Here is a 12,861-nt window from a genome sequence, read left to right on the forward strand (position 1 = left end):
CTCTGCCCCAGGCGCTAGAGTGGCTCTGGTCGTGGCAGAGCGACTCCCCAGAGGAGCAGAGCATCGCCCCCTGGTGGGGAAAGCGTCGCCCCTGGTGGGCATGCCAGGTGGATCCCGGTCGGGTGCATGCGGGAGTCTTTCTGACTATCTCTCCCTGTTTCCAGCTTCAGAAAAATACAAAAAAAATAAAAAATATAAATAAATAAATAAATACAAAAAAAAAAAGGATTGGCTTAAGAGACAGATCTTTGCATCCCCAGATACTTTGCTCTTCGTAAAGTATCATAAGGGACAAGAAACACAAAGCTGTAAACCAGGGGTCCCCAAACTACGGCCCGTGGGCTGCATGCGGTCCCCTGAGGCCATTTAATCCGGCCCCCACCGCACTTCCGGAAGGGGCACCTCTTTCATTGGTGGTCAGTGAGAGGAGCATAGTTCCCATTGAAATACTGGTCAGTTTGTTGATTTAAATTTACTTATTCTTTATTTTAAATATTGTATTTGTTCCTGTTTTTTTTTTTTTACTTTAAAATAAGATATGTGCAGTGTGCATAGGGATTTGTTCATAGTTTTTTTTATAGTCTGGCCCTCCAACGGTCTGAGGGACAGTGAACTGGCCCCCTGTGTAAAAAGTTTGGGGACCCCTGCTGTAAACGATGGAAGCTAAATAGAATCTATATCTGAGAAAACAAATAGAAGTGTAAACACGTGATATGGTTTAAGATTAAGTGAAAAAGAGGAAATCTTGTAGTCTTCAGAATACATTACAATTAACTTCAACAGCTGACATTTCTAAGCTACATAAAGCAGTCTTTGTTTTGATTATCTCTTTTACTAAATTGATAAGACAAAATTACTTGAACATAAAAAAGAGCTTACTTTTTGTTTCCCCTTAGGGGCAGTTCTGTGACTATTGCAATTCTGAGGATCCCAGGAAAGCACATCCGGTCACCAATGCAATTGATGGATCTGAACGTTGGTGGCAAAGCCCTCCTCTCTCCTCTGGCACACAGTACAACAGAGTCAATGTCACCTTGGATCTAGGGCAGGTAAATTATGCTTCCAACTGGAATGGGGAAAATTCATTTGGACCATTGTCTCTATGGTGATTTTGATATAATAATTATTATTTTAGAACACAAACTTCAGTTTTAATGCACGAATCATCGTGAAGCCTTTTACATTAATATTTGCATTCCTCAACACCATGCATGGAACACGTAACGATGGAGGCATTGTGCCTGTCTATTAAATGAATTAAAAAATGGCTGTAAATAGTTTCATGGGTAAAGATATTTTTGTTTTGTTTTTTAAAATTGTGATAAAGTACATATAACATAAAATTTGTCATCTTCACCATTTTTAAATGTACAGTTTAGTAGTGTGAAGTACATTCACATTGTTGTACAATTGATCTCCAGAACTCTATTCATCTTGTAAAACTGACACTCTATCCACTCATTAAATGTTAACTCCCAATTTCCCTCTCCCCCAGCTCCTGGAAACCGCTATTCTACTTTCTGTCTCTGTGAATTAGATTACTCTAGGTACCTCATATAAGTGGAATTATAGTGTTTGTCCTTTTGTTCCTGGCTTATTTCACTTAGTATAAAATATCTTCAATGTTCATTCATGTTGTAGCATGTATCAGAATTTCTTTTTAATATTCCATTGTGTGTGTGTGTGTGTATATATATATATACACACACATATATATATATATATACACATACATATACCACATTTTGTTTATCAGTTCATCTGTCAATGGATACTTGTGTTATTTTCACCTTTAGGATGTTGTGATTAATGCTGCTGTGAACATAGGGATGGAAAATATTTTTTAAATTAAATTAAATTTTATTTCATTGATTTAGAGAGAGAGGAAGTGAGAAAGAGAGAGAGAGAGAGAGAGAGATACAGAAACATTGATCTGTCCCGTATGTGCCCCGACTGGGGATTGAACTGACAACTTCTGCGTATGGAACAATGCTCTAATCAACTGAGCTCTCTGGCCAGTGCTGGAAAAATAAATATATTTTTGAAGATTTTATTTATTGATTTTACAGAGGTGAAGGGGGGACGGGATGAGAAGTAGTTGCTTCACTCTAGCTGTTCATTGGTTGCTTGGTGCTTTGATCGGGCAAGCCCAGGGTTTGAAACAGGCGACCTCAGCTTTCCAGGTCGGTGCTCTTATCCACTGCGCCACCACAGACCAGGCTGGAAAAAATATTTTGATAGCATTCTCTTTCCTGAAAATCCTGACTCTATGAACACTGACCACTGTAGTTTTTGGCCTTCTTTGGCCAGCTGGTTCACCCTGGAACCTGACTTTGGTCTATACTCCTGTGGTAGGCCAACCCCCTGGTGTAAATGTCCAGTGTGGGTGGGCAGCACTGTAAATACGGTGGAGTAGTTAGCATTATATAACAAAGATGAAAGGATTTTGCAGATGTGTTTAGGGTCCCAAGTTAATTGATCAAAAGGGAGTTTATCCTGGAGGACCTCTTCTAATTAGGAGAGCCTTCAAAAGGGACTGGCCCTATCTGAAGGGAGAGATTCGAAGCATGAGAAAATTTCCTGCTGACCTTGAAGGGGAAAACTGCCATGTTGTAACTGCCCGTGGAGAGGGCAAGGACCTAGAAGCTGGGTTCTAGAAACTAAAAGTGGCTCCAGCCTGCAGTAGGGCCCTCACTCCTACACCACAAAGAGCTGGATTTTGCCAACAACATTTGGGAACTTGGGAATGGGTCTTTCCAGTCATCTAGTTGACAATTTGATTGTAGCCTTGACCCTGAGCGAGACAGCAAATGGATGTTGTTTTAAGCTAGTAGGTTTGTGGTAGTTAGTTAAGCAGCAATAGAAAACTAATGCCCTTATTTATTTCTTTTTCCAGACCAAGGAATGCCTACCATCTATTCTGTTTTATTCCTCTAACAAATATTTATTGAGTACCTCCTATGTACCAGGCACTATTTTAGGCATTTGGGATACCAGAAGGAACAAAAGAGAGGAAGATTCCTCTCTTCATGGCACTTTTACTCCAGTTTGGGAGATAGCTAACAAAAATATACATAACAAGTGAATATGACATGTTAGAAGCTGAGAAGAGGTATAGAAAAATGAAAAAGTAGATCATGGTAAAAAGATCCTGAGTGCCAGAGACAAGAATGATTTGCAGTTTTAATTAGGATGGTCAGGAGAGGGCTTGTTGAGGAAGCAGGTGAAAGAGTTAGATATGCAATCTGTCACTGAGACAAAGGGGACAGCCCAGAAAAGTCCCTAAGGTGGGGCTTGTCTGGAAAGTACAAGGAGCAGTATGGAGGCCAGAGTGGCTAGAGCCAAGTGAGGGAAGAGGTGGCGGGAGGAGAGGTCAGAGCGACCACAGACAGTCTCATAGACCATGTAAGGACTTTGGCTTTTAAGTGACATGAGAGCCATCACAGAGTTTCTAGCAGAGGAATGATATAAACTTATTTATATTTAAAAGGAGTTTCCCTGGTGATTCTATTGTGGATTACAGAGGAGCAAATGTATTGAATAGAAACTTGTTAGGATAATTCACTGGTGGCAGTGGAAGTGGGTGATTGGATTCCAGGTATACTTTGAAGATAGAGCTGCCACAATTTCCTAATGGATTGAATGTGGAGTGTGAGGGAATAGAGGATTTGGGGTGATTCCCAAGACTTTTGGTCTCGGCAAGTGAAACTGCTTTTTACAGACATGTTGGAGACTGTGGGAGTTATTTTGGACATGCTAAGATTGAAATCTATTTGGACATCCAAGAAGAGATGTGAATTAGGCACTTTGAGATAGGAGTCTGGAAAGCTGTCTGGGCTGCAGACAGGCATTTGTTGTGGATTTCTTTAGGATTTAGCCTATTTAGGAATTTTCAAGCTTCTTGAATCAGGTTTATACTTTCACCAGCTTTCCTTCTTTCCTCCCTCCCTCCCTCCCTTTCTTCCCTTCTTCCATTTTTCATTTCTTTCTTCCTTTTTCACCCTTATTAAACTATAATTGACAAATAAAATTGTATCTATTTAAAGTATACAATGTGATGATTTGATATATACTTTGAGAAATGATTACCACAATGAGGTTAATTAACACATTTGCCACCTTATATATTAGCTTTTTTTTCATGAGTGTGTGCTAAGCACACCTAAGATCTACTCTCTTAGTAAATTTCAAGTATGAAATACAGTATTTTATTAACTATAGTCACATGCTGTACATTAAATCTTCAGAACTTATAACTGAAGGCTTGCAACTTTTGACTAGTATCTCTTCATTTCCCTCTCCCTACCCTCTGGTAACCACCATTCTACTTTCTACATTCTACTGTCTGTTTGTATGAGTTCAATTTTGTTTTTGATTCCACACATAAGTGAGATTATACATTATTTGGCTTTCTTTGTCTGTCTTATTTCACTAAGTGTAAGATCTTATAGGTTTATCCATGCTGTCATAAGTAGCAGGATTTCAGTCATTATTTCTTTGAATATGTTTTCAGCCTCTCTTTCTTCTCTCCTTTTGCGGTTCTGAAGATAAAAATGTTAGATCTTTTATTATTGTTTCACAGGTCCCTGGAGCTCTGTTCATTTATTTTTTCTTCAGTTATTTTCCTGTATTTTTCAGGTTAGGTAAATATGTTGTTCTATTTTCAATTCACTGATTCTTTTCTCTTGTATTTGTTCTGATATCTAACCCCTCCAATGAGTTTTTAATTTTTGTTATTTTATTTTTCAGTTATATAAAATCCATTTTGTTCTTTTTAACTATTTTTTTATTTCTTGGCTGAGATTTTGTGTATTTTCATTTACTTCAGGAGTATTTGTACTTAGTCATTGAAGCATTTTTATGACTGCTGCATTAGTCATAATAACTCAAAGGTCCATCAACTGATGAATAAATAAACCAAATATGGTATATTCCTACAGTGGAACATTAGTCAGCAATATAAAAATATGAATAAATTTCTAATGAATGCTGTAACGTGGATGAATCTTGAAAACATTATGTAATGTAAAAGAAGCCAGTCACAAAGAACCATGCATCATATGATTCTACATATATTATGCACAGATAGGCAAGTCTGTAGAGACAGAACAGTAGAGTAGTGATTACATAGGGCTGGGGGGTTTTGGTGGGAAATGAGGAGTGACACCCATCAGGCATTGTTTGTTTTGGGAGAGAGAAATGAAATTGATTGTGATTGACTGGGCAACTCTGTGAACACACTGAAAATCTTTGGATTGTACATTTTAAATGGGTGAATTATGTGTTATATAAACTACATCTCAATAGAGCTATAGAAAGAAAATGGAAAGAGTGTTTCAAGGAAAAAAACAAGGAAGAAAATAACTGTTGTCAAATATGTGTCAAGTATCATAGAACTGATAATGATCAATAATTCTTCATTGGACTTGTCAGGGTGTGGAGGTCACTAGTGACCTTGTAGAGATAGGGCTGAAAACCTGACTGTAGGGAGATTAAAAGAGAATGTGAGAGGAATTGAAAATTGCAGTATAGAAATAGAACTTGAAGAGTTTGGCTGCAATGAGGAGAAAAGAAATGGGGGAAAGCTGTTGGAAAGTCAAGTAAAGAGAAGATTGATTGGTTTATGATGGGAGAGATAGCAACAAGTTTGTGTACAGATGGTAATAGGAATGAGAGAGAAGACTGACAGTAGAACTAATAACAGTACTAATACTAATTTTTATACTAATCCTTCTGCTGGCTACCTATGTGCACAGAGTTTATGTGAAATATCGCTTGAAAGCAGTAAAAAAGGAAACTTCATTCCACAGACTGGAAATTGAATAGTACTGAGATTTCTTTGAATGGAATCTCATGCCTTCATTTTGTGTTACATTCATTTTGGTTGGAAATAGTTTGGTGGTAGAAGCGCTCTCCACCTTTTTGGTCCATATGTTTTGTCAAAGCAGGCCTCTCTTGAGAATATTTTCACTGCCAATTTGCATCTGAAATAATTCAGATAGATCCTTCATGGTTTGAAAGACTCTAAAACCCAATTTCTACTATGAATTAGTCTTATTCTTTCAATACATTTAGTAGAGTTTTTTTTTTACTAGGAAAAAATCTATATTTAGATTTTTTTTTTACTAGGTAAATTCTGGTCATTATATTTAATGTATTTAACTGCAGATTTCTGTAGTTAGCAGGAAATTTTTAACCCATCAACATGATGTGTACTGAATATACCAATGCCTGCTGAACTTACTTTTTTTTCCCTTAAAGCTATTTTTTAAAAATCTATTTTTCAAAGCATAATTTATTGTACTGAAAAATCTCCAATTAAAACAGTTGGATTTAAAAAAAATGTGGATCAATTTAGTAATTTGCTGGTTGCTAACAGACATTAGCCATGGCAGACATCCTCATGAAAACTGTATGTCCACCCACCTCTCTGCTGGAGGAGGAGGAGGCTGATCTATGCAGGATCAGAGGGTCTTGGAGTCTGCTCACCTCAGTTTGTGCCTCCATGAGTGCTTACTCACTGTGTGACTCTAAGCAACAGACTTAGCTGCTCTCTGCTGCTGTTTCCTCATTTATAAAGTGAGACGGTAACAAAGCTTACCTCATAGGACTGCTGTGAGGTTTAAATGAGTTAACTGCTTCATTTGTAAAGCTCTTTAGGCCAGTGATTTTAAAATAAACTTTTATTTCATAAAATAAAGTGAACTTTAATAAACACTCATTATTAAAACAGACTCATAACCTCTGCTCCTCTAGAAAACACTGTATACATATTGTAGAAAATACTCTAAGAACAGGAAAAGCAGGATAAATTGTATCAGACAGACGTGCTTCTTTCCTCTGAGTGTTGGGGCAACATGTGCTTTAACAAGCATGTTTTGTCTTATAAGATTCATATCTTATGCCCTATTGGTAGAATTGGTATTTTCTTCTTTTTGCTAGAATTAGCAATAAAAGTGTTACTGAGACTTTATTAATTGATTTTGTTATTTGACCAGTGACCTAAAATCCTTATACTTAGGGAAGTGCAAATGTTGATACATAGCTAAAAAATAAAATATAGGACATAAATTTGTTATTACCAAATCACTTTTTTTCCAGCTACTGATAATGGAAATTTGATAGTAATGTGCTGTAATCGATTTGACAGCTTAAGTTGTCATGAGAGGGGTCACTTTTCTCTGTCTCACTTTGGACTAGTTGGTGGCTTTTATTGTTATTTTTTTTGGCCAACACAGTTTGACAGATAAAAGATTACCTTCAGGACTTTATCTTGAAGGGCAACTTTTCTCCTTACCAGGTGGCAAATGGAGAAAGTTTCTGCTATTCATTAGCAGTCGTGGCATTTTCCAAAGCTATTCAAGTTCATTTGATTATACTTCACGCATCAGTTTCAGGCTATAGAATAAGAACATGATACCTTACAGGAAACTTTCATTTCGTCTGGCCAAGTATAATGCATTGATTTTGACATTTAAAGCAATATATGGATGTCCACTTTTTAAAGGAGAATTTTGGAATATAGGGACATTTGTTTCTTTCTGGACTCCCGGTGGGGCGTCACCTCTGGAGCTCTCCCACTGAGATAGGGCTCTAGAAATGCTCCTGGCTTTTCTTCAGAATCCGAATTAATCTTCCTCTGTGGACGCCATATATTTAGCTTCACTTGTCCTCCTCCAGGGTGAGGTGTAAGGAAAAACATGTGGAAGTGGGTGTGGCAGGGGTTCTCATTGTCTCTGGAAGTCAAGGTGGCAGGGAGGTTGGGAGGGGCTGGCTGGGGGGGGGGGAGGGAGGGGGAGGGGACTGAGCACGGGAGTGACGGGATCCACAGCAGAGCAAGCCCATCTTGTCAGTTCCAGATCACAGTAGGAAAATCATCTTAAGAAGAATTTTAAGGCTTTTATGCAAATTGGCATGCCCCCAAGATCTCTTTTAACTTATTAATGGCAAAAGTAAACAAAGACAAACCAAACAACGCCCTAGAAAACCTCAAAAGGAAAGAATGTTTGTCTCAGAGGTGTTAAGAAAAAAGGTGAAGGACGTGGGGCCTTGTTCTGCAGGATTGCTGGGGAAAGGGGCCAGGCTGGGGCAGGAGAGAGCAAACGAGATGGTCCTTTGGGCCATGTTAGAGACAAGGGCAGTGATGCAAAGGCCTGCCTATGGTCCCCTGATCCCAGTGGTGAGATTCAAATAATTCAACAACCAGTTCTCTGCCCTAATGACCGTTTTAAGTATAAAAAAGGATATACCGAAAGGCAGTTTATTATTTCATGCATTTAATACTTAAATGAGAACAATAAAAGAGGTGTACAAAACTAGATTGTTATAAGAAAGAGTTTTAAAATATTAATGAAAAAATATTAAAAAATACCTGACAAAAACCAATAAAACTGTTATTTAAGATATTTCCATATTGCTTCTTGATTGGCATCCTCACTTGCAAATTTTTTCACCTCTGGACAGAATGAACATTACTATGGGTGCTTAGAATACGCTGTTGCACAAACGAATGTTAAAAAAGAGTAAGAAATGTCAATTTGTGATTTCTACATTGGGTGGCTGCTCAGGCGTCTACCTTGGAGAGAATCCTGATTACAAGTCCATTTTAACAACTGCTTCGCCAAACTCAATAAAAAATCAAGTATCGGTTTTGCTCAACCAGTGCAAACCGGCTGAATCGCACCACTACCTGACCCCCTCTGGACAGGCAGCCCTGGTAGACAGTTCCTGTGCCCATGTCTGTTAACGTGTGCCTTCTCAAGGGCCTACACTTGACTCTGCTTCCTGACTGAGGGGTCTATCTGGAGCCAGAGGAGCTTTCTTTCTTTTTTTTTTTTTAACTTTTTTATTTATTTTTATTTTTTGTATTTTTCTGAAGCTGGAAACAGGGAAAGACAGTCAGACAGACTCCCGCATGCGCCCGACTGGGATCCACCTGGCACGCCCACCAGGGGTGACGCTCTGCCCACCAGGGGGCGATGCTCTGCCCCTCCGGGGCATCGCTCTGCGCGACCAGAGCCACTCTAGCGCCTGGGGCAGAGGCCAAACGGCCATCCCCAGCGCCCGGGCCATCTTTGCTCCAATGGAGCCTCGGCTGCAGGAGGGGAAGAGAGAGACAGAGAGGAAGGAGGGAGGGTGTGTGGAGAAGCAAATGGGCGCTTCTCCTGTGTGCCCTGGCCGGGAATCGAACCTGGGTCCCCCACATGCCAGGCCGACGCTCTACCGCTGAGCCAACCGGCCAGGGCCCAGAGGAGCTTTCTTAGTTTCTGCAGAGAGCTGCCCGGAAGTACAGGATTTAATGCCCTCAGGGGAACCCTCAACCCATGAGGGCCAGGAGTTGGTGGAAAAATTCCCTACTTCTCTGCCTTTTCATAGGGCGGTTCTGAAGTACAGTCTTCATAATTCTGAGTGTCTCCACCAGAATTGAGCCCCAGTTGGCCCTGGTAGGAGTCTGCTTAGTAACATGTCGGTCATTGACTTTTCTCCCTCTTCTGTGCTCCTCCCCCTCAAATTGTGGTTCTTGAGATCAAATTCCAAATACACCACCTGTATCCAAGTCTTTGTCTGAGGGTTGTCTTTAGAATGGACCCAAACTAACACAAGGAAGAGAGAGGGGGCCTAGACTGAGACCTTGAAAGCCCCCTCCATATTCACACAAACACTATGAAAATGTAATTTAAAATGCAGCATGTAAAAAATTCAGAAAATATTTCTTAAACTTTTAGATTAAGAGTAACAAAGGAAACAGTATTATAATTTTTTGAAAAATAGGTCAAGATCTGGCCAGTTGGCTCAGTGGATAGAGTCCCCTCCCACAGCCAGTGGCTAGATTGGTCCCAAAATCAGCCTCAGGTGCTAAAAATAGCTTAGATTCAAGCATTGGCCCCAGATGAGGGTTGCCAGGTAGATCATGTGGGAGTCTGTCTATCTCTCCTCTTCTCACTTAAACAAAATAGGTCAAAGAGAAAATTCCCATTACTCTTTTTTCCCCCATGAATTCAGAATAGAACATAAACTCCCTAGAAGCCAGATGCGAGTACGGAATCCAAACATCTGAGAGTGAATTTAATATGCAGGTAGGTTCTAGGACCTTTTTTTTTCTCTTTGGTTCTATTCAACTTTTATGAGTCTTTGGTGGATGAATACAAAACATTCTTTGTAGACCTTGTCAGTTCTGACTCAGATGGGAGGAAGGCTAGTTTCTGATTCTTTCTTGGAGATTAAATTGGTTCTAAGGATGCCTGGCAGACAAGGTCACTAGGAGTCTGACTCAGTTGGATCCCTGGATGGATACAGCTCAATCCAGAAAGTGGACTGCTCTTGGATTTGACACAGTCTACTAGATTTCTCAGGAATTCTCTAGACTACATGTTTTAGGAAGCCAGAGACTATGTCTTCTTTTGTTCACTACAAGATATTTTTCTCTCACCATCTTGCACAGCGTTCAGCACATAGTACAGTGGTACCTTGAGATATGAGCAGACCAACATAAGAATTTTTAAAATACGAGCTGCGACTTAGTTTGTATTTTTATTTGAGATCCGAGCGAAATTCCGAGATACGAGTCATGATTCAGGAAGCTGCCGCTAGTTGGCACATTGGCGCACGGGTCCAGTATCGGCAGCACAACACCAGCATCTCGTTCTTTCTCACGTGTTACCCGGAGAATCAAGTTGAATCTCGTGCACTGTACTCATTCTTGCATCATTTTTGCATTTTGTTTTTACTAACTTTTTTTGTGTGTTATCATGGGACCAAAGAAAGTGAGTATAAAGGAGAGTGGTGAGAAGAAGAAGAGAATGATGTCAATAGAAGTGAAGCAAGAAATAATAGAAAAACATGAGCGTGGTGTACGAGTGATTGAACTGGCAAGGCTGTACGACCGCAATACATCTACAATTTGTACCATCCTTAAACAAAAGGATGCCATCAAAAGCGCAAATCCAGCGAAAGAAACTATAATTCTGTCCCAATTAAGAACAAATATCCATGAAGAAATGGAGAAGTTTCTGCTGATGTGGGTGAAAGAGAAAGAGCTGGCAGGAGATACAGTGACGGAGACTGTAATATGCGAAAAGGCACGTATTATTTATGGCAACTTGAAGAAGAAAAAACCATCAACCTCAAAAGAGGTAGCAGAAGATACATTTAAGGCAAGTCACGGCTGGTTTGAAAATTTCAAGAAGAGATCTGGCATCCACTCGGAGGTGAGGCATGGTGAAGCTGTGAGTGCTGACGTTAAGGCAGCTGAGGAGTATGTCGTACATTTTGCTGCGCTTATTGTAAAGGAAGGCTACATCCCCCAACAAGTGTTCAACTATGATGAAACAGGATTGTTTTGGAAAAAAATGCCCCGGAGGACTTTCATCACCGCAGAGGAGAAGAAGCTGCCAGGTCATAAACCCATGAAGGACCGTCTGACCCTTGCGTTGTGTGCAAATGCTAGCGGTGACGGTAAAGTAAAGCCACTGCTAGTGTATCATTCCGAAAATCCTTGAGCCTTTAACTTACAAGATTCTTAAAGAAAAACTGCAGGTTATGTGGCGCGCCAATGCTAGGGCATGGGTTATGCGGCAGTTTTTTATTGAATGGGTAAATCTCTTCTTTGGTCCTGCAGTGAAGAAATATCTTCAAGAAAATAAACTCCTGATGAAAGCATTACTAATCCTTGAAAATGCTCCAGCCCACCCACCTGGTATTGAAGATGACATTCTCGATGAGTTCAAATTTGTGAAAGTCCTCTACCTCCCACCCAACACGACTTCAGTCTTGCAACCTATGAATCAGCAGGTCATTTTCAACTTTAAAAAGCTTTACCCAAAGCACTTGTTCCGCTGCTGCTTTGAGGTGACTGAAAATACAAATCTAACCCTTTGAGAGTTTTGGAAAGATCACTACAACATGGTGATATGTTTACACACTATTGACTTGGCATGGCAAGAGGTTTCAAGGACCTTGAACTCGGCATGGAAAAAGTTATGGCCTGATGTTGTTGCAGACAGAAACTTCGAAGGATTCGAACCAGAGACTGAGACCGAGGTAGAGCGTTGGAGGAGATTGTGTCCCTTGGAAAGTCGATGAGTCTGGAAGTAGATGAGGGTGACATAAACGAGCTTGTCGAGGAACATGAGGAGGAACTCTCAACTGTGGAGTTGAAGGAGCTACAGATGATGCAACGTACAGAGCTTCTGCAAGAGATTAGTAGTAAGGAGGTAGAGTTGGAGGAAGTGATTTCTACAAGTGAAATTAAAGACATGCTGGCAATGTGGGAGAAGCTTTCAAGTTTCATTGAAAAGAAACACCCAGAAAAAGTTCCAACTGGTCATGCTTCAGCACTTTTTAATGACACTTGTTTGTCACATTTCCATAACATTTTAAAAGACAGGCAAAAGCAAACCTCTTTAGATAGATTTTTATTCAAAAGTCCTGCAAGTGAAAGTGCCGAAAGTGCAGCCCAAAGGGCAAAACAGGTGATGAGTAAATGAAAATTACATAATGTTAAGCTTAGGTTAAGTTTAAAGTTAAGAAAGTACATTTTTTTACAATTAAGTTTTTGTTGTTTCATTTTAAGTAAAGAAAAGTGCAGTTTTAATTTTGTTTAAAATAAAGAAAATGCAGTTTTAGTTTACATTTAGTGTTAAAAAAGTGCAGTTTAGTTGATGTGTCTACAGTGCCTGCATCCCTTCCTCCCTCCCTCCTCCTCCGCCATTCACCTCCGTTAGCCACACTCGTCTGTCTCCAAGGTAAGAATACAGTACTAAATAACACTTTTCTCTTTTATTTCATATATTTTGTTATGCATTGGTAAAGTATACATGTGTGTTTCTTAATTAAAAACATGTCTTTTTTCATAATTTAGGA

The 12,861-nt window shown here is 39.7% G+C and overlaps 1 protein-coding gene across 2 annotated transcripts in view; it reads left to right on the top strand.

The window, feature by feature from the left end:
- The window catches only part of LAMA3 (laminin subunit alpha 3), a 308,158-nt gene that overhangs the window by 45,804 nt on the left and 249,493 nt on the right, over window positions 1-12,861 (top strand). For both annotated transcript variants that reach the window (XM_066246337.1, XM_066246338.1), the window contains exon 2: window positions 897-1,049. In XM_066246337.1, the coding sequence (XP_066102434.1) occupies window positions 897-1,049 (153 nt within the window). The remainder of the gene's footprint in view (window positions 1-896; window positions 1,050-12,861) is intronic.

Source organism: Saccopteryx bilineata, chromosome 11 (assembly GCF_036850765.1).
Source record: "Saccopteryx bilineata isolate mSacBil1 chromosome 11, mSacBil1_pri_phased_curated, whole genome shotgun sequence".
Taxonomy (NCBI): domain Eukaryota; kingdom Metazoa; phylum Chordata; class Mammalia; order Chiroptera; family Emballonuridae; genus Saccopteryx; species Saccopteryx bilineata.